Source organism: Microtus pennsylvanicus, chromosome 1 (genome assembly GCF_037038515.1).
Source record: "Microtus pennsylvanicus isolate mMicPen1 chromosome 1, mMicPen1.hap1, whole genome shotgun sequence".
Lineage (NCBI taxonomy): Eukaryota > Metazoa > Chordata > Mammalia > Rodentia > Cricetidae > Microtus > Microtus pennsylvanicus.
This window is the reverse complement of record NC_134579.1, coordinates 155,232,220-155,259,533: the sequence shown is the minus strand read 5'-3', so window position 1 is coordinate 155,259,533 and position 27,314 is coordinate 155,232,220. Positions and strand designations below refer to the sequence as shown.

General features: G+C 40.0%; 1 protein-coding gene, 1 long non-coding RNA gene and 1 pseudogene across 2 annotated transcripts; 2 read left to right on the top strand and 1 right to left on the bottom strand.

Annotated features, from left to right (window-relative positions):
• The first annotated feature begins 213 nt into the window (after positions 1–213).
• Positions 214–18,790, top strand: LOC142832592 (uncharacterized). The gene is given in 8 exon segments (XM_075943151.1): positions 214–303; positions 1,965–2,047; positions 4,478–4,568; positions 9,624–9,647; positions 14,626–14,752; positions 15,834–16,971; positions 16,973–18,076; positions 18,078–18,790. Coding segments are annotated over 6 exon segments (2,604 nt in total). The 5' UTR covers positions 214–303; positions 1,965–2,047; positions 4,478–4,538; the 3' UTR covers positions 18,259–18,790.
• Positions 2,021–27,193, bottom strand: LOC142832678 (uncharacterized). Its single transcript, XR_012907255.1, has 3 exons — positions 27,049–27,193; positions 7,262–7,426; positions 2,021–2,965 (listed from the first exon to the last, which is right to left on the bottom strand). It is a non-coding gene; the product is annotated as an uncharacterized LOC142832678 (long non-coding RNA).
• Positions 19,118–24,807, top strand: LOC142837588 (suppressor of cytokine signaling 5-like; annotated as a pseudogene).
• Positions 27,194–27,314: the final 121 nt, after the last annotated feature.

Below are 27,314 nucleotides of genomic sequence, written 5' to 3'. Positions count from 1 at the left end.
GTCAAGAAAAAGAACCACTAATATAGGCGCTTTTGCAGCGGCTACGTAACAGGAAGTGGATTTTAAGTGGGAGGATCCAGGAAGAGCGGATCCAAGGAATTTGGCAAAATTGCAGGAAATCCCACCATTCCCTGTTGGACTCGGGGAGTCGTGTAAAGCAGACCTGGGAGCAGAAGACAAGGCGGTTGTCGCGGGGACTCGAAAACTCCGGAGTCGTAGTCTCCGCACTGCGCAACCTTGGAAAGTCAGCAGTCTGCAGGGCAGTGGCGGGAACCGCAACCGGGCGGCCGTGGAACCTCCCAGGTCGGAGGAGCTGCGGGGCTGGGACCCAGGAGGGAAGGGATGCGAGCAGTTTCTGTGCTGTTCACAAGGAAGCCGGCTCAGAAATTCTGCTGTGAATGCCTTCTTCTCTTGGTGTATTTTAGATCATATGGAATAAGCCTGGTTTTTTTTTCAACTGATCTTCTGATTGCCAAAATATTCTTGTAAAAATAATCTAATCGAGTATTTGAATTTATCTGTTGACATTTGTAAGCACGATTCTCTTTGCTGTGGTGGAAACCACAAAGCTCTTGAAATTTACAGTCATCCATCCTAACTTCCGTGTTATACCACTCTCTCTTCAAGAGAGTGCCACATTTACCTGGAGACTTGGATTCGGCGAGAGCTTGAAAAGTTTCTTGAAAGGAACACCAGCAAATTTCTCTGAATCTAAAAATATATTTTGTGCTAGTTCCACAGTATACTTGTAAACATTAACATTTAAAAGCAAACTTTTATCCACCACTAATTTTCTGTCTGAGACATATGCACACTGGTGTAGTGATATTTCATTTGTATTTTAATAAATAAAGCTTGCCTGACGTTCAGAATAAAACAGCCACACTAATTATTCTTACAGACCAGGCAGCGATGACACACACCTCTAATCCCAGTAGCCACACTAGTTTGCCATAGAAACCAGGCAGTGGTGGTGCAATCCCTCAATCGCAGCACTAGAGAGGATTATAAAACAGGAGGAGAAAGCTCTCACACAGACAGGGTGCATTCTGAGATTCCTGGAGGCAGGATGGCCATTTTGGACTGAGGTAGAGGTAAGAGCCAGTGGCTGGCTTTTTTGCTTCTCTGACCTTCAGTTTGAACCCCAGTTTCTGTCTCCGGATTTTTATTAATCATGCTACACACTCGCGTGTAAATACAACGTTCTGAAAAGTGTCTTTATCAGGTCTATTGGCACACCTTTAATCCCAACACTCAGAAGGCCCAAACTCGCTGTGTAGACCAGGCTGGACTGAAAAACTCAGAGTTCCACTTATCTGTGTCTTCCAAGTGCTAGGATCAAAGATGTGCACCAACAGGATAATTCAAACTGTGTTTTCCTGTGTGGTCTGTTGACAGCAGCTGGTGTGACTGTGGACTTCTCCCAGGAGGAGGGTCCCTGGGCCCCGAGGGCTTTGTGCTGGCACTGGATGTTGCAGACTGCAGCAGTCTGATTTCTGTGGGTGAGAATTGTTTGTTTGCAATCTCCGTTGCTCTTCCTCAAACGAATCTGCAAGTGTGTGAGCTTTGTTTGAATGAGTCTCACATCCCACAGAATAAAGTGAAATTCTCAGAGGAAAAAAAGAAATTGTCTTGAAAAGTTCTCTCTTCTTCATGTGTGTCCTTTTGACAAGTGTTAAGACTTCATCATTATTGGTCCATGATCAGTTCAGAAGCTCACTATATATTATATTCTCTTTCCAATCATTCTACCCCCCGGTTTTGATTGGGCTGTGATTGAAAGTGGGATTCAAGTTATGATAATTAAAAATGTTTTCTTTCTATTTGTTTTCTGTATTCTGACACTGCAGGACAGTTGGGGGATCACTTGTATAATCCTGCATTTTGTTTCCTCTTCATCTACTGGGCACAGTACAGTATTAGAAATCCAGGGGCATCCGGAACAATCTCTTTCTCATGTGCAGGGCTCTCTGATCACCCAGACCGGCTCACCTGTGCAGCAGAACAAAGGGCCTGGAAGGAGAGGAGACAGCAGCTAAGGATGCAGGTACGGTGGAGGGATTGGTGAAGGAGAGGAAAGGGGATCAAGTGAACATGGAAGTGAAACAAGAAATCAATTTTGTCACATTCTGTTTCACTCGAAATAATTCGAGTGACGATTTGCCTGAGAAAAATCTCAGGATTATCCCAGTGTGGGCACAATATGGCTTTCCACAGAAGAACTGACAATGTGGTCAAATAAAGTTTTATTTGTCTGCATGTAAGTGATGCAGTTCTTATTCATTCACATCACTGAACATGTTTTCATACCACTATTAAATCATTTTCATTTCTTGGCTTTTATATACTATAAAGATGAGAAAAAAGTTAATACCTTTAGGGTTTCTTTTTGTTTTCAGAATTTTAGAGCTTTGATATTCTGGGACATTTTCTACCTTTTAGTAGTTTTATTTCCATTCTTGAAAATGATGCCATCAGAGTTTTGATAAGAATCAGGAAGTACATTTACAGCCTGCTACACTCCATCTAGACTGTCTCTTATTGTATGCTGGAAATTAGCATAAATATTTAGAATACAGTTAGGACTTAGGCTGATTTAATAAAGTACTGATTATAGGTTCCTGGAAGACCCAAACCTTTACTAGCCCCGGGGAAACAGGCTGGGTTTCCCTCTTGTTGAGAAGGTCTTAAGTCAATCAGAAGTTATTGGTTACCTTGAAGGTACATGTACCACTCTCGCACCTTTAGGCTAGCATGCAGTGCAGATCATTGTTGTGGTCCATAGATGTCACGGCTGGGTAGAACTGTTGGTTGGCTCCCTTTTTTGGAAGGATGCTTGTTGCCTTCTTGTACCATGAAAGCTAGACCCCAGGGAAGAGGCTTTCGGGTCAGTTCCATCTGGAGTTGTCTAGGATTTGTGTCTGAAATGTGTGACTTCTACAGCACTAGGTTTCATCTTCTGCATCTGGAAGACAACCATGGGCAACAGGAATACACTGTAATGTGTGGAAGTCTCTTGGACAACTGTGACCAACAACTTCAAAGTAGGCTTCTTACACCTGATGTTGGTCATCTTGTTAGAAATTCTATGACTCAAAAAAAAAAAAAGAAAGAAATTCTATGACTCTTGTGAGGAGCATCATCAGTGCAGTTGAGAAATTTTCATTTATACTCAAAATGTATATGCTTGCAGAGAATTATATATATTATAGGCATTCTTGGTGGATGGATAATAGTCTAGGAATACTTGGATTCCTTATGAATTTTCCAGACACCCTTACTGTTATTTTACCCTCTTTCTTCTGTGTTTATGGTTATCCCTTCTCCATAATTAAATCCCTTCCCGTTTTCCATTTCCTCCTTCAGATCACTGGTGCCCTGTTTTTCCTGTCTCTATTGCTCCCCTACATCTCACTGTAATCTCTTTTTTCTTTTCTGGTTACTGCAGTCACTCCAGGTTGTGGACTCACATCTAAAGATTTGGAGCTAGGAATTGCCTATGAGGGAGATGTTTATCTTTCTGGGTCTGGGTTACCTCACTCAATATGGTCTTTCCTAAGTCTACCTGCAAAGCTCATGATTTTTATTTTCTTTACAGCTGGATAGAATTCCATACTATATGTGTACCACACATTCACTATTTGTTTGTCATTTGAAGTTTAGGTTGTTTCCATTTTGTAGCTATTGTGAGTAGAGCAGCAATGATGTGGGTGAGCAAGTATTGTGAAGTAGGATGTCAAGTCCTTTGAGTTTATGGCAAGGAATGGACCAGCTGGGTCATATACTGAGATTTTTGTTCATGGCCTTTTTTATTTCCTATCATTTGCTTTTATGTTGTTGCTGATTGGATTATTAGTAGTATTCTTCTTCCTTCTTTTTGAGAAATAGTGGCTTACTGACTTGCTCATGGATAACTACATCCCATTTCTCCTGTGTTTCTCTATTCTTCACATGAACTTCATTATTTTCCGTGATCTTGTGGACGATTCCTCTGACTCTCTTGTATTTATTTTTTCTGTAATTTATTATCTGCAGTGCCTCTTTAGTGAAATCAATTAAATCAATTGTGGCAATGGGTGACTATCTTAAAATGCACTTATGTCTTTATCAATTTTTTTTTTTTTGGTTTTTTGAGACAGGGTTTCTTTGTAGCTTTGGAACTTGTACTGTAACTAGATCTTGTAGACTAGTCTGGCCTCGGACTCACAGAGATATGCCTGCCTCTGCCTCCTAAGTGCTGGGATGAAAGGTGTGTGCCAACACCACCCGACTGTCTCCATCAATTTTAAGAGTAGTTTTCTTTGTGCAACAAGATGCTTGGTGGTGATTTCTCTTCAAGCTCCACATGTCTTTCCATGCCCTCCTGTCTTTGGAATCATTGACTAGATACCTGGTAGAATTCTGTTGCTTGACATTGCTCTCTAGCAGCTTTCAGTATTGATTTTAACTCTTCCTTTTTGACCCCTTGTTTTGAAAGGGAAGCAAGCCATTCATTTTTTGTGTCTAAAAGAGAAACTCAAGAAGAGAAACAGTAAGAAATGATGGATTCTGCAGCAAATCTGTCACAGGTCAGTGGTGCTTCTCTCTCTTTATCTAAATATGCTATAGGTTGATATATTAAAAGCCTTTAGTTTTCTGACACTGATAATTCTTCATATTTTTATTATGAACAATTCTGCAAATGGACAAACTACAAAAATCACACACCGATAAAAAGTAGACTCAAAGACTTTACATCTCAGTGTACTTTTACACTGAGTTACGGTTGCCATAGGAAACAGATGCTCTGGAGCCTCATGTGGGATTTTATATTTTTATAATTGAATATATTTTGATTTACTTATCAACCACCAAACCCCCAAAAACCTTTGACAGAATTAGAACTAGAAAAGCACTTAGCTTTATATCCTATTTCATAACTGCTCTTCATTAACTGAATTCAGTCCCTGTTCTTACACCTTTTCTCTTCTCTTTTCTCCATGTTGTGCAAGCTCTTTTTTATATGACAATGAGACATGTCTGATCCTGGCAGTACCAATCTACTTCAGAGAACATGCAGAGGCATGCAAAAAACACTCCAAAATGGAGTTACTTTCTTGTAGCAAAAGTAAGCCACTAGGCAAGAAAATGTCCTTGCCTTGACTGCTGACAATATGCTTTTCAAATTGGACAAGCAGAACATAAAACAGAGTGACTTAAAAACTTTATCAAGACAAGGCGGAACAGTCCTTCAAAAGTCCTGCTTTATAGAAAAGTCTGTGGAATATTCTAGGCCTTTAGGATGAAGATGATGTCCCACCATTGCAGAGGAACCATGCGTGACTGTCCAGATAGCCAGCTGTTCGCCATTTCTCACATTTCTTTGGAAGGTGCTTGTGTGCATTTCCTGCTTTCTCAGTTAATATTATTCTCTTCTCTGTTTTCTGAGGCAGTGGAACACTAAATAGTTGTACTTTTCCTTGTTTACCAGATGCAGAAAAGAGGTGTAAAGTGTATAGGTTGAGAGACATCAAAATATAGTTTGGGATAGTGATGCAAGTTATGATATAAGGAAAATTAGGTACAAAACTTTGGACTTATAAAGATGGGATAGATATGGAGTATTTCGTCTGAATTTGTCAAATGCAAATGGACTAGACATTGTAGATGTACTTATTCCCTTTATATATTATATATAGTTATTGTACTTACTGTATAAAGGTTTTCTTATATTAGCTATAGCCTTCTATTTTATTTTAGACTAAAAAAAGGAAATTTCATGGTATTTTATTTGTATTTTATCAAATAATACTTGCCTGAAAATCAGAGTGCACAGTTAAGCCACTAGAGGTCAGCCAGTGGTGGCATGCACCTTTAATCTCAGTATTCGGGAGTTACAAACCTTTAATCCCACCACTAGGGATGTAGAGACTGGAGTGATATGGCTGGGTAGAGAGAGAAATATAAGGTGGGAGAAGACAAATTCAGTGCAGTCTGAGGTTTGCTGGAGACAGGAGCAATCTGGAGATGCAGTCTGAGGATAGGATTGCCCCTTCAGTCAGAGCATTGGCAAGGGTTAAAGAACTCTCTAGACATTGGCATTCTACTTCTCTGATCATCAGCATTAACCCCTATAGCTGATTATGCATTTTTATTATTAAGTCCTATTAGAACTCATGCTACAGGAGAGTGCAAGTTTATATAGATAGCTATTGTAGGAATCAGTTTGGAGATTATTGGAAAAAATGAAGAGAGAACTAATATTGTGATCCACCTGATGCACACCTGGCCTGTGTCTATGTCACCTTTTGGACCAGGAGTATATCTACCTTATGTTGGTCTTGACATTGTATTTTGGATGTTGAGAACTTACTTTGATTTCACAGACTGGTAAATGGAACTTTGGGCTTTTTTTGATGGTGCCAGAACAAAGTAAGACTTTTGGGATGAACTTTGGAACAAGTTAATATTTGGGGATGGAGTATTTTACACTGTGAGGAGGCAAGGCTGGGATGTTATGCTTTAAATATAGTGTGTCCTTTTCCAAACCAGTCCGCCATTTGCTTGTGACAGTGCTGAAGGTGGTGATACCATCAGGAGGGGATTAGATCACTAAGAGGAGTAATGCTTCCTGTGGATTGCAGGTTCATTGAGCAGACTATGGGCTATCATGGAGCAATCCCAGCTGCCCTTCCTCTTTCCACTGTGCACTGAAGCTGAAGAGACCCTCACTAGAAACCTGCACATTATCTTGACATTCTTAGCTTGTTATTCTCCCAGTCTCCGGAAGGACTTCATAGAAAGAAAACAACGGGAAGTCTTTTTCATGGGGCTCCAGGAGTGTTGAAGTCATAATGTCAATGATCTCTATGCGTCTGGGTGTGCAGGTTCACTGCTGTTCTCTAGGGTCTTCAGGATGTCAGCTCTCCATGGCCACACACACCCTCTCTCATTTGTTCCCCTATCATTGCTGCTTAACTTTCATTGTAAGATACATCTGTACATAAAATAAGATGCAGGAAATGTGGCCACATTGGCTATCTCCAGAGGGAGCCAAATGAACAGAGACATCGAGGAGATAACTCTCTGCACCTTTGCTTGTAAATGTCTGAATGTATCACCTGCCTCTGCCTCTTGAGTGCCGGGATTAAAGGTGTGTGCCACCGTCGCTGGTGAGGCTGGACTTTTCAACCATCTGTGTGCATTACCTAGAACAGACAGGTCCATGTGTTCCAGATATTAGCCCATAATTCTTGTCTGTGTCAGCCATGTGGCTTGGTACCTTTATCAGTGAGGCATTCTTATCTTGCTTCCTCTGTGTCTGGGTGATGACTGCCCAATTACTCTTTTTCTTGGGACATTTTGTGGGGGATGATTTGTCCTTTTTCTTCACATGTCTCATTTGTCCAGTGGTTTTCAGATTCCTTAGCTCGATGCCTTTATTCTCCTGAAAAGACAGAAACAAAACCCTTCACCAATCCTATTTTTAGGGAGATTCCATCTTGGCAAGTTATATCTGATCAAATGAAAAGCATTTGTGAGTTTTATAAGTTAGTTTAGGTTAAACAACTATGCTGTTTGTTAAACTATCATCTCTTCTAATTAAGAGGTCTCTCTTCTTTAATTCAAGCCTTTATCAATTTTGATGGTATCATGGATTTCCTTTTCCTGTGTAAACAAGCAAAATCTCTTCCCAAGCTAACACATGTCCTGGTTTCCATTCTATGGTCAACACATCTTTAAAGCATACTGGCCAATTTAATTCCATAATGTTTTCTATTATCCAGTGTCTCTTCACCACTGTTGTTCCTTTCTCATTAACATTTAGAAAATTCAAAGTTAAGAAAACATTATGTGGCCTATATCTAGGGGTCTTTGTCATCCATTTCTGCTTAAGTTTTATATCCTTTAGAGTTTGATTTGAACTCTCTGTAACTGCCTGGCCTATAGTATTATGTATTATACCTGTAATATGATTTATATTATATGAAGCAAAAAAGTGTTTCATTTTCTTAGAGACATATGCTGGAGTGTTATATGTCTTAATTTGTACAGGTGTACCCATAATGGTCATAACTTCTAGCAAATGTGTGGTTACCAAATCAGCTTTTTCTGAACTCAAAGCACTTGCACATTTAAAACCTGAATAGGTATCAATGATGTGGTGTACATATTTTAGTTTTCCACATTCTACAAATTGGGACACATTCATCTGCCAGATTTCATTCCTTTGAGTACCATTTGGATTAAGTCCTGCATGTAGTGGTGTTTGGATGTACAAAAATACTATCTCAAACATTTTCTTATAATTTCTTTAGCTTGTGCAATATGATGGGAAAGTTTTATAAAAACCTTTTCTATTTATGTAATTTTTATGAAATTATGAGACCTCCAGCACATTTCCAATCAATATTTGATCAATCTGCATTATCTTGTGCTAGAGGACCTGGGACCTGTATGGGATCAGATGTGTGTTATGAATATAGGATGATTCTTATTCCTGATTATATCTTCCAACTGAATAAATAATAAAGTCAGTTATTTATCACCTGGTATAAATTCACAACTGTTTCTGCATATTGCGATTTGCTGTGTTGAAAGGTTCCTTAAAAATCCATTAATACGGGCTGGAGAGATGGCTCAGAGGTTAAGAGCATTACCTACTCTTCCAAAGGTCCTGAGTTCAATTCCTGGCAACCACATAATGGCTCACAACCATCTGTAATGAGGTCTGGTGCCCTCTTCTGGCCTACAGACAGACAGAATATTGTATACATAATAAATAAATATTTTTTAAAAAATCCATTAATACCATGAGAATGGCATGAAATTTTGACTTTGGGACAGAATTATAATGACTTAGATCCACTTTACTTAAATTTTCTGGTTTGTAATTTGCCTTTCCTGATTTATTTGCGTTAGTATGGAATGCTAGGGCTATAGATACTGGTGTTTCCCATACAAAATGAGAAAAGATCCAGCTAGTTATCTTTAAAAGCTGAATTTTCTTGCTTTGGGAATAGTTGTTGTTAATATCTCCCGAAAAAATTACCACAAGCTCTTTGCCAGTGTTCACTTTCTGGCCATAATTTGTCAATTTCATCATCAATGAATGGTACTACAACTCTACTGGGTCTATTCCTACTAATTGATGAAGTCTCAATTTCCCTTTTAGAATTTACTCAGAGATTTTTTTTTCCACATAAGTTTTTACTGTTTACTTGACTTATGTGGGGGAAAGATCCATTCTAAGATAATATCTTCCCTCTGCATTAAAATTCCTGTAGGAGAGTGTTATCAGGGTAATATGACCAGAATGCAGTTAATTTTCATATCCACATGATCCACATATGCCTTTTGTGTTTTCTTTTCTACCAAGGTCAATTTGCTCTCAGCTTCAGCTGATAATTTCCTGGGAATATTTAAGTCCTTGTTCCTATCTAAGGTTTTGACTAAATTACTCAGTTCATCAGTTTTTATACCAATAGTGGTCCCTAGATAGGACATGTCTCCTAGTAATCTTTGAAAATCATTTAGAGTTAGCAATTGATCTCTCCTAATTTGCATGTTTTGTGGTCTAATTTTCTATGAACCTATTTTATACCCTAAATAATTAATAGAATCTCCTCTTTGTATTTTTTCAGGAGCTATTTGTAATTCAGAACAAGGTAAAATATTCTTTACTTCTTTAAATATTCTTTCTGAAGTATCTACATTTGAATCAGATAGTAAAATGTCATCCCTATAATTGTAAACTATAGATTTAGGAAATTGCTCATGTATCATTTCCAATGGCTGCCACAGAAAACATTGGAACAGGATGGGACTATTTAACGTTCCTTCTTGGAGAACCTTCTCTTTTTTTTTAATTTATTTATTTATTAAAGATTTCTGTCTCTTCCATGCCGCCGCCTCCCATTCCCCTCCCCCTCCCCCAATTAAGTCTCCCCCCAGCCCGAAAAGCAATCAGGGTTCCCTGTCCTGTGGGAAGTCCAAGGAACCCCCACCTCCATCCAGGTCTAGTAAGTTGAGCATCCAACCTGCCTAGGCTCCCACAAAGCCAGTGCGTGCAGTAGGATCAGAAACCCATTGCCATTGTTCTTGAGTTCTCAGTAGTCCTCATTGTCCGCTATGTTCAGAGAGTCCGGTTTAATCCCAGGCTTTTCCAGACCCAGGCCAGCTGGCCTTGGTGAGTTCCCAATAGAACATCCCCATTGTTTCAGTGTGTGGGTGCACCCCTCGCGGTCCTGAGTTCCATGCTCGTGCTCTCTCTCCTTGTGCTCCTGATTTGGACCTTGAGATTTCAGTCCTGTGCTCCAATTTGGGTCTCTGTCTCTGTCTCCTTTCATCGCTTGCTGAAGGTTAATATTCAGGAGGATGCCTATGTGTTTTTCTTTGAGTTCTCCTTATTTAGCTTCTCTAGGATCACTAATTATAAGCTCAATGTCCTTGGTTTATGGCTAGAAACCAAATATGAGTGAGTACATCCCATGTTCCTCTTTTTGGGTCTGGCTTACCTCACTCAGGATAGTGTTTTCTATTTCCATCCATTTGTATGCAAAATTCATGAAGTCCTTGTTTTTTATTGCTGAGTAGTACTCTAATATGTATAAATTCCATACTTTCTTCATCCATTCTTCCATTGAAGGGCATCTAGGTTGTTTCCAGGTTCTGGCTATCACAAACAATGCTGCTATGAACATTGTAGAGCATATACTTTTGTTGTATGATAAGGCCTCTCTTGGGTATATTCCCAAGAGTGGTATTGCTGGGTCCAGGGGTAAGTTGATCCCGAATTTCCTGAGAAACCGCCATACTGCCTTCCAAAGTGGTTGCACAAGTTTGCATTCCCACCAGCAATGGATGAGTGTACCCCTTTCTCCACAACCTCTCCAACAAAGGCTATCTTTGGTATTTTTTATTTTAGCCATTCTGACAGGTGTAAGATGGTATCTTAAAGTTGTCTTGATTTGCATTTCCCTGATCACTAAGGAAGTTGAGCATGACCTTAAGTGTCTTTTGGCCATTTGAAGTTCTTCTGTTGAGAATTCTCTGTTCAGCTCAATGCCCCATTTTATAATTGGATTGATTAGCCTTTTACGGTCTAGTTTCTTGAGTTCTTTATATATTTTGGAGATCAGACCTTTGTCAGTTGCGGGGTTGGTGAAGATCTTCTCCCAGTTGGTGGGTTGCCTTTGTGAGAACCTTCTCTTGATATCTCTTAGCAGACTGAGATTTATTAGTACCTCTGTCTACCAGACCTTCAATGATGACATCATTTATGTGTATTTTTAATTTTGGTCTTAGTTCATTCATAGAAGTTTGTTAAAATACGTACTTTATGGTTTCTTCTAAATTTTTTATTCTCTAGTCTGAGCTGTTCTATTATCATGAGCACTATGGTAACTTCCAATAGGCATTAGACTCTTTAATTGCACTGGGAAGGAGTTTCCTCTATGATGACAGGAAAAGATTGAGTCAGATTTGGCATAGGGGCCTGTGAGAGGTTACTCAAGGAGTTTTCCAATGGCAAATGGTTACCTCGAAGTCCCTTGTTGATCTGCATTCTAATTAGTCGAATGCCTGCCTTTGCTTTATCTTCTGCATAATCCAGATGGGAGAGACATTCAGTTTGGATTATTCTTATAAAAAAAATTGTTTCTAAGAATGTCCTGTTTACAGTTCCCTTTAAGGTGACGTTTTCTGCCACAACTGATAAACTTGACATTTCAGTTTTCCCTCAAACCTCTGGAAATCACGTCCTATCCAAACATTATGGTCATGAGATTCAATATTGATTGTATCTTGGGTCCATTCCTCCAAGGACACTGATCTTGCCTTACTGGCCTAATTATTCTTTTGCATTAAAAATTAGCATTTACAAAAGCCAGAGTTTCAATTCTGACTTGGCTAGCTTCTGAATTTGATATCATTCTATTTACTGCTGATGCCAATCCATGTAAGAAATCCATGAAGCTTTCTTTTGAGTCCTATATGACTTTGGCAAATAATTCAATCTTCTTTCCTACTTCTTCAGTTCTGTCACAAGCATTCAAAGATGCCGCATGGCTTGAATCAGAATGTGACCATCATGTAGGGACTGCTTTTCTATAGTAACATAATCTCCTTCTCCAAGAAGTTGATCTTCGAAGACTTCTGTACCTCTAGCTCTACTCCATGTTCAATGGCTTTAGCTTCTTCTTTGATGCACATCCTTCATTGTAATTGTGGGCCAGCCTCCAAATTTGTTGTAACTAAATCTATTCAGTCTTTAGGGATAATTCTATTACAAGTTGACCACAAGGTTAATATTTGCTCACAAAAAGGTGAATGCAAGCCATATGAGACTGTTGCTTTGTAGAATCTCCTTACAGAGTCCACAAGAGTCCAGTCAGCTCTTAAAGAGCCTCTATCACTTGGCAATTCCTGTAAGGTTAGTGGATTCGGGTTGGTTGTTTGAAAACTTTAGGTTGTTCCTCTGTAACCTTATAAAGCAATGCTAAAATTGGTTCTCCTTTAAATTTCTCTGGAATTGAATATCTCTATGATCTGTTTCATTAAGTTTTTCTAAGACCTGTATCTTGTTACTCATACCAAACAACTTTTTAAGAGATAAACCAAGAATTATCAAAATGACAATAAGGTTTATCAAAACGATATTAAGAGTATGCCAGTCTTGGCTGATTTTCCATTTATTTAATTGTTCTATTTTTAAATCATACATTGTGTTATCATACAGACACCTAACTTTTTCCATCATAATTGTGTTTCCCATTTTTTAACGTGGGAAAAAAAACTCTTTTTTACGTAATTCTCCAATTTTCTCGCCAAATTTGCCACCAATGACAATGAAGATGTGAGGCTTACTGTTACTACATAGAATATTAAAAGTCTGACTGGATTTCAAGGCAGCTACCTGGCTAGGCAGCAGCCCAGAAAGGGGTCCAGGGAAAGCTCACCAGGAGAGAAGAAAGAAAAACCATCCAGTAGGGCCATGACTCTGGCCGCCTGTAGCTCCAGCCTATGCTGGTTGCTGCAAAGTAACAGGCAAATGTCTTTTTTTTGTGTGTGTGTGTGTGTGACTTTGTTCCCCAAAAGTTGGGTGTCAGATGCAGCATGAGTTCTGGTAGGGTTTGATAATATGAACCCAGAGTTAGATATAGCAGTTAATATTGAAGATCAGAGAAGCAGAGCACTAGCCACTACAGAGTTCTTTTTACCTCTACCTATGCTCAGTCTGAAGGGGCAATCCCTCTCTCAGACAGAAGCTCCACACTGCTTCTGTCTCTATCAAACCTCACACTCAAATGAGCTCCTGTCTCCTTCTGCCTTATCTTCCTCTCTCCACCCAGCCACATCGCTCCTGTTTCCACCTTCCTAGTGCTGGGATTAGAGGCGTGTGACTCCCAAATACTGGAATTAAAGGTCTGTGCCACCACTGCGTGGCCTCTAGTCGCTTAGCTCTGCATGCTGATCTTTAGGCAAGCTTTATTTACTAAAATACAAATAAAATACCACTACACCCTTCTTAGCCTCAGTAGTGAATAAGGCTTCTTTTCTCTGCTTAGCCCTTCGAATATGTATTAACAGGTTAATTGACGACAGCCATTTCTGCCTAGAGTAAGGCAGTATTTGTGAGTAGTTTTAATTTGTGTTTCCATGGTACCCTTTTTAGGATTCTGAACACTTTTGCAATATTTTAGACCATTTGAGTCATCTTTGGTCTTGGAAAGGTGTCTGTTTAGTTCATTTGCCCTTTTGTTGATTTGCAGTTTTATTTCCTCAGTATTTATTTAATTTAATTTTTGGTGAACTCTTTCTATGAGACTTATGCAAAGTGTTACTGGCACAAATTCTCTTCGCTATATCTTAAACAATATGATGTGGGTTTTTTTTGGACTTCTCTCAATTTTTATTACTCTTTGGGAGTGAAGAGAAATATTCCACAAAATTCTGAAATTGATATTTGCCTCAGTTGGTTTATGCATATTCTTAGGGAAATTTTGAATTAAATCATATAAGGCTGATGTAGATTTTTCTCTCTGTTCATATGGCACAAATATTGTCATAAGATTAATTCTATAGACTACTTATCTTACATGTTAATATAAGTATGTATATAGTGTTGTTACAGTCCTTGCTACTGCATGAAAAAAATCTTCGTCTATAAAATCAGTCATATATTCTGTTTTCCATACCTACACCTTTGCTAATTAATGGTGTGGCTATACCTAGAGTTTAAACATCCCAACTGAGCCTGTTAGAATAGAGTCATGTAAGGTCCAAGTATACACAGGATTGATTGGTGTCAGTGTTTTAACATTATCTTCAGGTACAGCATTTAAAGCACATCTCCTCATCATGAATTTTCCTTCTGAGACATGTGCACTGTGATCCTGTGGGACATAAATGCAGCATCCATGGCAGACAGATAATTGTGTCCAGACCTAAAATGTATTTCTTGTTTCATGTATATGGCTTGTAAGACTATGATTTCATCCTGTTGTCATGGAGGTAGAACATTCATGATAGAATGTGACTATCACATTTTGAGTAATTATCTTCTCTCATCTACATTCCATCTCCTTATATCCAGGAAAGCACTTCTAGGTAGCATGTGGTCAGACCATACTTGTTTTGTTTCAGGGTCTATTGACATTTAAGGATGTGACTGTGAACTTCTCAAAAGAGGAGTGGGAATGCCTAAATTCTTCTCAGAGGGCTTTGTACATTGATGTGATGTTGGAGAATTACCACAACCTGGTCTTTGTGGGTGAGAATATTTTGCTTGTTGAATTCCATGTTTTGTTTGTTCTTACTTCATAAGATGTAAAATCTGTTAAGTTGTCCTGAAAGTTCAGTAGTGGGAAAGAACTTTTTTATGTTGTTTAGCTTTCTCTTTCCATTTTCTATTACCTACCCATTTTGATTCCAAGATTCAGCCATAAACTCAGTAGCATATACTATTTCAACTCATATTTTAAAGCTCTGTGTCCATTATTGCAGTTTACATGTTTTTTTAAAGATTTGTTTATTTACTATGTATACAGTGTTATGCCTCCACTTATCCCTCTGGTCCCAAAAAGGGCACCAGATCTCATTACAGATCCACCATGTGATTGCTTGAAATTGAGCTTAGGACCTCTATAAGTGTAGCTAGTAATCTTAACCTCTGAGTCATATCTCCAGCCCGAGTGACACGGTTTTAATTGTGACACACATTCAAGATATATGAACTGAATATACTAAATATGCTGAAGGATTTGACAAGAAATATCAATAGACAAATCCTGATAAAATTTCTCTGCTTTGTGTTTTCATGTACTGAATACAGTATCATGTTAGACTTCTGTATTCTTTCTAAAAATTCTATCATGGGTCATCAGCTGCCTGAAATAACCTGCGGATTTTTTGTATACTAGGAGGCATGATCACCTGTCCAGAAAGAATAAAATCATCATGGAATGTGGAAAGGAGACAGTATCCAAAATTACGGTGGGCTAGTTTCTGAGAAGAAATATTTTAAGATAGAAAAATGTATTCTAAATATAATCAGCCATTGAACTCTACCCCAAGGTTAATTCATGGCCATCAATTATTTTTTTAACATCTTTTTCCCACTTAGAGATTTTGGATATAGATGAGATATCTGTTGTAAATTACTGACCTTTGAAGGCTGTCATGCTGATTTTGTGAGAATCCATACAATTACAGTGAATTAAAATGTTCATTACTGAGAGCTCTTGTCCAAGTAGTTCCAGGTTTACTTATGTTAAAAGATAATTTAGGGAGTCATTCATCACATGTTTGTTAGTGGACCAAGCCCTTTTAATCTGAGCCTTACTCATTTTCAGAGAATTATTACAAATTTGACCCTGCCCATCAACATGTGAAGACTGTAAAAGAATCTTATCAGTGTAATGAGCTTGGAAAAGTGCTTCATGACCTCTCCACATGTGTACTTTATAGAACAAGTGAAACTACAGAAAACTCTAATAACTATACATGCAGTAATAACAGGGATGCCACTGTTGACTCATCAAACCTAGATACACATGAAAGCTTGCACACTGGAGAAGAATCTTGCAAATCTAAAGACTATGATAAATCTATAAATTTGTATTTCAACATTACTCAAGATCAGAGACTCTACACTGCAAAGAAAGAGCACAAACAGGTAGAACACAATAACTATTTCAGCTCTGCATACAGTCTTTTGCAACAACCAATCATTGCAGAGACACCACACCAATGTGAGAAATGCCAGAAATGCTTCAGGACTGCCTCATACCTCACTGTACACCAGAGACTTCATAGTAGAATGAAACCGTACCAGTGCATCATTTGTGAAAAATCCTTTATCCAGGGTTCAAAGCTTAAAATACATCAAAGACTTCATGCTGGGGAAAATCCTTACAAATGCAAAGAATGTGGAAAGTCATTTCATCACTTGTCAGCATTTCATAGACATCAGAATTTGCATACTGGAGAAAACCTTTACAAATACAAGGGATGCGATAAATCCCTGGCCCACTGGTCCACTTTCAAGAAACATCAGAAAATACATGCTGCTCGGTGGCAACGTAATTGTCAAGAATATGGCAAGGTCTTTCATCAGTTTTCTCGGACTAAAAGACATCACACACTTCATACTGGACAGAAACCTTACAAATGTAAGGAATGTGACAGATCCTTTGCCCACTGGTCCACTTTCAAAAAACATCACAAAATGCATGCTACCAGGAGACACTATAGTTGTCAAGAATGTGACAAAGTCTTTCATCAGCTTTTGCACTTTAAAAGCCATTACAGACTCCATACTGGAGAGAAGCTTTTCAAGTGCAATGAATGTGACCGATCTTTTCTCCACTATTCATCATTGAGTAGGCATCAGAAAACTCATTCTCTAGAGCAGTTTCACAAATGCAAAGAATGTGGTAAGTCCTTTCTTGAATTATCACTTCTTAAAAGGCATTACAGGATCCATACTGGTGAAATGTGAGGTCTGTGACAAATCCTTTACCTGGGACTCAACCCTTAGAAGACATCAGAAAATTCATACTGGAGAGAAACCTTACAAATGTTTGGAATGTGACGAGTACTTTACTCTACACTCATATCTTATAGCACATCAGAAAATGCATATTGAAGAGAAACTTCCTAAATGCAAAGACTGTGACATATCCTTTATCCATATTGCAGGTCTCAGAAAACATCAGAGTGTTCATACTGGAGAGAGACCTTACAAATGTCTGAAATGTGACAAATCCTTTACCCACATGTCAAATCTCAGAACACATCAAAGAGTTCATACTGGAGAGAGACCTTATAGCTGTCAGGAATGTGACAAGTCTTTTGTCCATTCTAAAGGTTTAAGAAAACATCAGCAAATTCATACTGGAGAGAAACGTCATAAATGCAAAGACTGTGGTAAATCATTTATCCATAATGAAAATCTTAGATTACATCAGAGAGTTCATACTGGAGAAAGACCTTATAGATGTAAGGAATGTGACAAGTCCTTTATCACTTGCTCACATCTTAGAAGACATCAAAGACTTCATACTGGAGAGAGACCTTACAGTTGTCAAGAATGTAACAAATCTTTTACTAGGTGTGAATATCTTAGAGCACATCAGAAAATTCATACAGGAAAGAAACTTTACAAATGTAAAGACTGTGACATATCCTGTGTCAATATTACAAGTCTTAGAAGACATCAGAGAGTTCATGCTGAGGAGAAACCTAACAAATCTTTAGAATCAGCAAAGTCCTTTACCCCGGACTCACAGCTGAAAACACATCAGAGTGTTGATACTGAGGAGAAACCTTACAAATGCATGAAATGTGACAAGTCTTTTACCAGTTGCGCACATCTTAGAAGACATCAGAGAGTCCATACTGGAGAGAAACCTTACAGTTGCCATGAATGTGACAAGTCCTTTACCACATGTACAGATCTTAGAACACATCAGAGAGTTCACACGGGAGAGAGACCTTACAGTTGTCAGGAATGTAATAAATCTTTTAGTAGGTGCGAAAATCTTCGAAGACATCAGAAAATTCATACTGGAAAGAAACTGTACAAATGCAAAGACTGACACATCCTATACACATATTACAGGTCTTAGGAAACAGAAAATTCATACTGGAGAGAAATATGCCATTGTAAGTAAGGGGACATTGCAATTTCCAGTATTCTCTGCTTATAAATCACAGCAGTATACACAACAGAAACAGAAATATAAGAAAGTTTTGAAAGCTTTTAATGAGGTGTAAATCTTAGAAAATATCACAGTTTATGCAGAAATAAATTCTCTCATGTTACTGTGTAAAAGCTCTTTTCATGTTTATGTGTGCCTTGCCCATTGTTTTACTGTGCACTACATGTACCCGGTGCAGGAGAAGGCCTGAAGGGTCATCAGATGCCCTGAAACATCCAGACAACTGTGAGCAGCTGTGAAGGGGAATTAAAGCCCAGTCCTCTTAAAGAGCAGCCAATGTTCTTAAGCCCTCAGTGATATCTCCAGCCTCTCTGAAAAACTAATAAAATCATTTATCTTGTTTAACACCCAGAAATTCATAGCGGTGCCAGACATTATAGTGTCAACCTTTAGTCCAAAGAAAGAAAGAAGGAAAAGAAGGAAGGAAGGACGGACAGAAGAAAGAGAAAGAAAGAAAACAAAAACAAAACTCATAGTTAGGATATAATGTAGTAACATAAAAATATGAAAAAGCCTTGAGTTTTGCCTCTAATTTTGGTGTGCATCATAAATCTCATGCTTCTGACCAAGCCTATAAAAGCATACTTGTTATTGTTTTTTAATACAGGGTTTCTCTGCAGCTTTGGAGCCTGTCCTAGAACCAGCTATTGTAGACCAGCTGTCCATATAATAGCATGCATTAAAATTCCTGTCTTGATATTTATTGGAAGTTCCATACCTGAAATGCATTCAAATTAACAGATCTTTTACGAGTTCCAAATTTGTACTCATAAAAATATTAATGGGTGGCCCTACCCATCCTTTCCCCTGTCCCTGTCCCCGCTCCCCTCCATTCTGCTACTGAAGGTATTTTTCATTCTTGTTGGGGGGAGGGGTGTTGGGGGAAGTGGACTGGGTGACAAACAGCAGGCAGCATGGAAGGCTGGCTGAGCAGCCAGCTGAGCTCTGGTCCCCAGGCTTCATCTGGAGGAAGCCAGGCTACTCAGGCTTGGGAGGAGCTGAGGACTGGACTGATTCTGTTGCTGACTGAGATGCCCTGGCCCATAGGCACCCTGGAAGAGACCTCCTGGCTTTTCTTGGCCTCTGAGTATTCCTCCCCCTCACTCAGCACCCACAAAAGGCTGGCTCTTTTGCGGTCCCTGAGCTCCATCCAGTCCTACATGATGCTTTCCCAGGATAGATTGGCTGGGAAAAGAAAGACGAGTCAGGTCACTGAGCCCTTGATCACATTACCACGCATAGTGGGCAGTAGTGGAACCTTGTGTGTAGTAGGATCTCACTCTTCTAATCAATAGATAGAATGGGAGAAAATCCAACAAATTAAAATACAGGTGGCAGGCTGTCAGGAGCATTTATCATGAGCTAGGTCTCTGTATAAACTTAGAAGTCTGCCCTCCTGCAATTATCTTTTTTGCAGAGAGTTGGTCACTGTTAGACTACAGGCAAAGAGACCTCATTTGATACATTCACAGATGCCAAAGAACAAGAGTGACAGCATTTCTGAGCTTGTTGAGCCATGGCTCTAAAGAGGGAGGGAGGGAGGGAGGGAGGGAGAGAGGGAGAGAGGGAGAGGGGAGAGAGAGAGAGAGAGAGAGAGAGAGAGAGAGAGAGAGAGAGAGAGAGAGAGAGAGAGAGAGAGTCCTAAATTTACTCTGCCAGCGATAGGAAAGAGCTGCCCCACAACTGAATTATATTCTTCTCTTTTTAAACAGAAAAGGGTGAGCTGTCAGGAGTGTTTATCATGAGCTATTGCAGGCCATGATGCAATTATAGCTTACTCTGAAAACTGTTGCTTTCATCTGTAATTTCACTTGTGCAATAACAGCTTTGATATCTCTATTACATGTATTTTCATATAACGTACATACAATCTTATGATTTCATTTCACTCTTATGTGTACACGTATCTGTAGATGGGAAATAGATGACTTTTCATTTAACTATATAGTTTTGATATATACTAGGACATGCTTCATAACTAGATCTATTGTCCCATGAAGACTACAGACACCTGACAGCCTGCCTTGCTAACTACACACAATTCGTTCATTTTTACCTCAGAACAAGTTCAAGTCGACTAAAGGCTCTTTGTAAAAAGAAAAGTTTGCAGCTTACACAAGGTCAGAGTCACAGATGTCCAACCAAAGTTACTAAGAAAAAGCATGCCAAGTCTTCACTTGCCAGTCTACTATGTCTCAAAGTTGCCATTGGGCACTGTGCAACTCCCCCCTCCCAGTCTGGTCAAGGTTTTGCTCCTATGGTCTTGGAACATTTTGTTGTCATGGTGAGTGGCTCAGCTCTTTATCATCACTTCAAGGCTTCTGTAGAGAGTTTTTACAATAGAATAAGAAGCATGGAGAACTTGGAGGTAGGACAGGATTATTAGAGTAGAAACAGAACAATAAAGAGCGTTAGCCTGTCTGTGTGAAGTTACTATAGAAACACTTTTCACCTGCTTCACTCCTGAGAAGCATTTCACATTTGGAAGCCTGGATAGGGCTGGAGCCAGTCTCTTAGCCGCTACACAAGGTTTTATTCAGCCATGACTGAGAAAGCCAGAGTGAGAGTATGGACATGAGCTCCAGCCAGTTTCTGTCTGACAAAAAGAAAAGCAGTAATCTGAGGGAGTCCACTCCCCAGGACCAGAGAAGCAGGCCCTTAGAGGAAACATCGCCTTACAGCTCGAACTTCAAAGACCCTTTAAAGACCAAACCAAAACTGGGCAGTGGGAATACATCAGGCTATGGAAATAAGCATTAAGAAGGACAATGGCTCATGTGCCACCCAGGGAACAAGGCTTAAATGAAGAGCCTCTTACTCTCGCAACAAGCACCCCAGGGAGGAAACAGGAAACATTGCTATCCCACAAATACCCAGAATTCATTAGAAACTGAGAAAAAAAATTGTAGAACTGCAAGTGGCTTTCAGAGGCGAGGCAAACACTATAAAGTCAACTCCATCTATGACATGGAGAGTGTTTCCAGTCCTACAGTTGGGAGTCATTCTCGGAAGCAGACAGAGACCCCAGGACACTGGGTTTGTGTCCTTTTATGAGAACTTACAGCTAGCAGTCAAAGCCTCTTTTCCATTAAAAGAACCATTCGTCATTCTGAATGGAGAAATATCCTTTTCCTGCTAGCTCAGATTTAGCATAAAAGTGGCAATTGATTATACAGCATACAGCTCCGGTGAACCCACATTCAATTTTTGATAAATTTGATCACTCACCGTTGTCTCCAGAAGATGAAAAAAATAACCTCTTAGAGAGAAGACAGCTTAGTATTAAAGAAGGGGTGTAACCCACTTCCAATGCAACAAGTACACATATCTGAAGCTACTGCACAGGTCAACCCACTGTATAACCTGGGACCAAAGTTAGCCCCAGGAATGATGGAAATAAGTGGAGACAGTGCTGTAGTTCCACAAAATAACTGTGACTCAGAAGAGGATTCAGCCACCCTGTGTTTGCAGTCATGGACACAGAGGCAGCACCAGATGTCCAGGGACAGCCACTTGCATATTAGCAAATAGGGAACTTGTGAAGTTCATATGCAGATCAATTACATATACTGCCTTTTGCTTGATTTGCTTTAGATCATAGGGAATCCCTGTTACTGGGGTGTGATATACCGATACGATGCAGAAGACCTCCTGCAAGGGAAACCCGAAGGCATGTTTTTGCTCAGGGACTCTGTGCAGGACGTCTCCCTGTTCTCTGGGAGCTTCAACTGCCTCAACAGATCCCTACACGCCCAAATCAAACAGTGGAACCACATCTTCACCATCAATACCCATGACCCTTGCGTGTTCCACTTCTCCACTGTCACTGGGCTTCTGGAGCATTATAAAGACCCCGTTTCTTGCATGTGTTTTGAACCATTGCTCACACACCAGACTGGCCTTGAACTCACAGAGATTTGCCTGCCTCTGACTCCCGAGTGCTGGCATTAAAGGCCACCACCACCTGGCTATATGATAGCTCCCTAGTTACCCACTGACATTAGAACCCACTCACCACTCCCCCACCTCCTCACCCCCCCCACCCCCACCTGCTTAGGGACTCTGTTGACTGGCCGGAGCAAGATCATAAAAAAAAAAGCAGCCTTTTGACACAGCCTAACAAGTTGATAAGCTTCTGTGCCCCACGGTGGGTTTTTTGTTGTTGTTTAATTTTTAAGTTTGCTTCTGGTTTATTAGACTTTGATGGTCTGTCCCCATCTTTGCGCAACCGCCCTGGACCGAACACTTTACCACATCTGGAATGAACTACAATCCAAAAACGGAAGACACATCTGTAAGAGATTCTTTTTCCTTGGTGTGAAGTCTATGAGTCCACATTTTTTCTCCTGCCTTTTCTGACTCCACTGCACTGCATGGGTCAGACTCAACTGACTACACCGCGTGTGCGCGGACTGCCACAATCTCAGTGGCAACCTAGACCATTGCTAGGCCAACCACCGCATTTTCTTCATTCTTCTCACCTGCTCAATAGCAGCAGTGGCTGTGGCTAGGCGACCAAAGCACTGCCACTTTCATGGGTGAGGGCCGGGGCATACTTTGTCCTCTCTGAGTCCTGGAGTAGCCCAAAGGCGGCAGTGGAACATCACCAGCACAGAGGCAGGAATATAATATTGACAAACTCTAGATATCTCTGTCTTTGTTTTTGTTTCTCTTTAGCTCCTCTAGCTATGAAAATACATCCAAGCAACTGTAAAGATAATTGGATACTATTTCATTGTCCCATATCTATAAATATTTACAGTTTTACTCCCATTTTGTGCCCCACATTTTTTTCCTTTTTTATTATTTACTGTTTATTTTTGAGCACTCATTACTCACCTCTCCACCTGTGGTGCAGTTTTCTTGGGAAGTCCCTCATGTACTCACTTGTACCCCTGGACACACTTTTGTGCATTCCAGGGGTTTACTCTCATTGTGGTGCCATATGTCAGGGACTGGTCAAAAACACCTCTTGCCAGGGTAGGGGCATGGGGATTTAGAAATATAAATAAAGAATATGAAGGCGTGAAAAAAATAAAATAGAAACCATATAATAGTACTAGCAGGGCATTTCAATGAAAAATGAAACCATTTGCATTTAATTTTCCATATGCTTTTATACCCTAATACAAAGGGGAGAAGAAGGCAACAAAAAACTTCTTTAACATGATACAAAGGACAACTCGAACAGTTAATTGCTTCAACACTTTGAGGCATCAAGTCATTAGCATTCTGTCGTTTAGGCAGTGAAGCCACACTAGATCAAGAATTCTGAAGGTTGCCACTCCCCAGGTAACTTCCTATTATAAAAGAAAGAGCAGAAGTAAGCTTGTGTATCTTGACCATCTATCAGGATGGGCTGGATCTACTTGTATGAGCCATCTTAATGTCAAGAGAACCAAGTAACCACATCCTGTGTCAGGACGTGTAGCTACACTTGTCAACCATTTTGAGAAACCCCCAAACTCTCTGACTTTAAGACAAGGTGGAAATAGGCTCACAATATCTTGAAGTAGAAACACACACACATCTTGGGAAAGGATCACGTGGCTGGAAGATACAACTTTAATCTGGAAAACACTTTTTGCTGGAAGTCTATATAATGACATAAAAGAATGGTGCTTTTGCTCCTTGTCTCCTTTCCCTCGCCTTTTTAGAATATTTATTCCTTCACTGGCATTGGAGTTTACTACCTCTTTGTTATTCTAGCATATACTGAAGACCAGCTGTGGCATCCAGCCTTGTGGACTGATTAGTAGGTTCTTGGACTTTCTGTTCACATTGGTGGAATAGCTGGATAGCAGGCTGTAAGCCATTCATATTTGTCACACACACGTTAATATGTAGATAGATAGATAGATAGATAGATAGATAGATAGATAGATAGATAGATAGATGAGAGAGCTCTGTTGCTCTAGTACTTACATATACTGCCTAATACACAGTCTTATGGCAAAGTCCCTGATTCTCTGGCTCTTACAACCTTTATACCTCCCCATTTCTTTAAAAATCTTCCTTGGAGGGTTGGAGAGATGGCTCAGAGGTTAAGAGCATTGTCTGCTCTTCCAAAGGTCCTGAGTTCAATTCCCAGCAATCACATGGTGGCTCACAATGATCTATAATGAGGCCTGGTGCCCTCTTCTGGCCTGCAGGTGTACACACAGACAGAACACTGTACATAATAAATAAATAAATATTTTTAAAATAAAAAAAAAACTTCCTTGGACCTTTTTTTTTTTTTTTTGGTTTTTTTGAGACAGGGTTTCTCTGTAGCTTTTGGAGCCTGTCCTGGAACTAGCTCTTGTAGACCAGGCTGGCCTCGAACTCTTCCTTGGACCTTTTATTGAGGAGTGTTTTCTATATGTATCCATTGGGCCTGGCATCCACAGCTCTGCATTTTGGTTAGCTGTGATTTATTTGTAGTACTCTCTCTCTCTTTTTCTCTTTTGCAAAGAGAAATTTCCTTGATGACAGGTGAAGACCACCCTTATCTGTGAGTATAAGTAAAATGTTTCCATTTTTGTTAGAGATTATGGTGGTTAGTAAAGTAGTGGTTGTTGGTTCTCCTCCAAGATTCATGACTTCACCAGCACTGAGTAGTTAGCCGGGTTTCCAGTAACTGTCACAGTTTCTTTTTTGTTAAGAATTTCTTAAGACCATCTAGAGTGCTGTTGGTTACCTCAAAGGTATGCTTGCCACTACTACACTCAGGGTTTTTGTACCTTGATGATCATTGATGGGGTTTATAGGCATCCTAGCAGGATAAGGCTATTCATTGGCTTCCACTTTTGGATTCCTGAATGGTGCTTCTGGTACCATGAAAGCTATTCTTCAGGGAGGAGTTTTCTTTGTTTGGGTCAAGGATTCACTTTTTATTACCTGTTGTCCTAGAATCACTATATAGACCAGGCTGGTTGTGACCTCATAATTTCCTTTGCCCCTCTCTCCTCTGTGCAGGGATTAAAGTCTTATATTGGTGTAGAAAGTCCTTCTGTCTATGTGTTGTTTTCATTGGTTAATAAAGGAACTGCTTTGGGCCTATAGCAGAGCTGTAGGGGAACAGAGCTAGGTGGGGAAAACTAAATGGCATGCTGGGAGAAAGAAGGCAGAGTCAGAGAGACGCTATGGAGCCCCCGCCAGAGTCAGACATGCCAGAACATTGCTAATAGGCCACAACCTTGTGGTGATACACATTTTAATAGAAATGGGTTAAATTAAGATGTAAGAGTTAGCCAATAAGAAGTTAGAGCTAATGGGCCAAGCAGTGATTTAATTAATACAATTTCTGTGTGGTTATTTCAGTTCTGGGCAGCTGGGACAAACAAGCGGGCCCTCCTCCTACATTGTATAATCTTGTAAAGTACACATAACTTTTTATTAACATGTCATGACAGCCTACTTGATAAGCACAAGTAGACATATGGATATTATTTCTATTGTTATTAAAGATGTCTATCCCACTGAATTGGAAACTATAATTGAAATATATGTTTCCAGATGCACATAACCTATGAAATTTAAATAACATGAAATAAATATGTAAACACAAGTAGCAAGGAGACTGAAGCACTAATAAAATAGCCCATACCACGACCAGACTGACAGGATTCTATTAGAACTTCAAAGAAGAACAGCAAAACTACATAAATACGTGAAATAAAAAGGAAGACTTCCTGTCTCAGTATTAATTGATAATAAACCAGGTATTGATACATCCAAAAGTAAATTATAGACTTTTGCACTAATATAAAAATTTCTATAATTAGTTCTCTCTCTCTCTCTCTCTCTCTCTCTCTCTCTCTCTCTCTCTCTCTCTCTCTCTCACACACACACACACACACACACACACACACACACACACACACATTCCTACCTCTCTACTATTCTAGTCGACATTTCCAACGAATTGTTCATCTCCATTTATTTTTCTTGGGGCACACTGAGATTAACCACGGCCATATGTGAGTCTGTGGGTTTGAACCTATGTGTTGGCGCCTGGAGGATTTAGCAGAGGTCTACACCAAAGACAGTGAGTGATTCTTTTCTTCCAATCCATCCATGTCCAACATTTGACAGTAAAGAGTGAGCCCTGTGAGCCTTTCCCTTTCCTAGACTAATTGTGGTCTAGTGTGAGGTAGTACAGGTAAGTACAGTTGCTGTTGCTTAGTGATTACAACAGCTGTATGTTGTCTTGAGAATGGCATATTTTAGCCCTTCTTCCTCTTTACTTTCTTACTCCCTTTGCTCCTCCTCCTTTTCAGTGTTCTGAGAGCCATAAAAGGGATGGTGTAGTTGACTTTTCAGGGCTGGGAACACATATCTTACTTATCTTCTGCATTTGGGACAGCAAGAGTCTCTGCATTCACCAGTGCAATAAAACAAAAATTATAAACTGGGCTATGGTGGCGCATGCATCCCTTTAATCCCTGCATTCGGGAGGCAGAGACAGGCGGATCTCTGTTCAGGGCCAGCCTGGAAACAAGAGCTAGTTTCCAGGACAGACAGGCTCCAAAGCTACAGAGAAAAAAAAAAAAGGTATATTTTATCTCAGAGCACCTTTAAAACGACAAGACCACCATCTAGTGGTGAGAGAGCCCTATAGCGCGGGATGAACTCAGCACTGGGCTTCTTTGCACGGACTTCTGGAGACACCTATTTGTTTTCAAAATCCAAATTCCTGATTGCTCCCCAAGGAACAATTGTAGTATATGGTTTTGGCTTCTCATGTTTGTGTTTGCGTGTCAGAATTTAGCGTGTCATCGTTTGGTGTAAGTATGTATGTAGCCCAAGCAGCTGGTAATCAGGGCGAGGTAATCATCTTTTATCTGAAGGGTTCAGAACTCACTGTGGGGTTCAGACACCGGGATGCAGCCTCCTCCTAGATCCAATCCAGTTCTGGTCATGGCTGGCAGCAAGCATGTGGGGAGACTGTGGAGGGAGGTGCCTGGGCAGCCTGACAGCTGGAGCTGTGTGGAAAACAGCCTGAGGTGTACGAGGACTGACCAGTCAAGACTGGGCGGGACACCCACACGGAAAAGGGCAGTTGCGAGGATGTGTCCCATTGGTTGGACGCAGGGGAATTCTGGAGGTTGGGAGGGGCTGGAGTAGTGA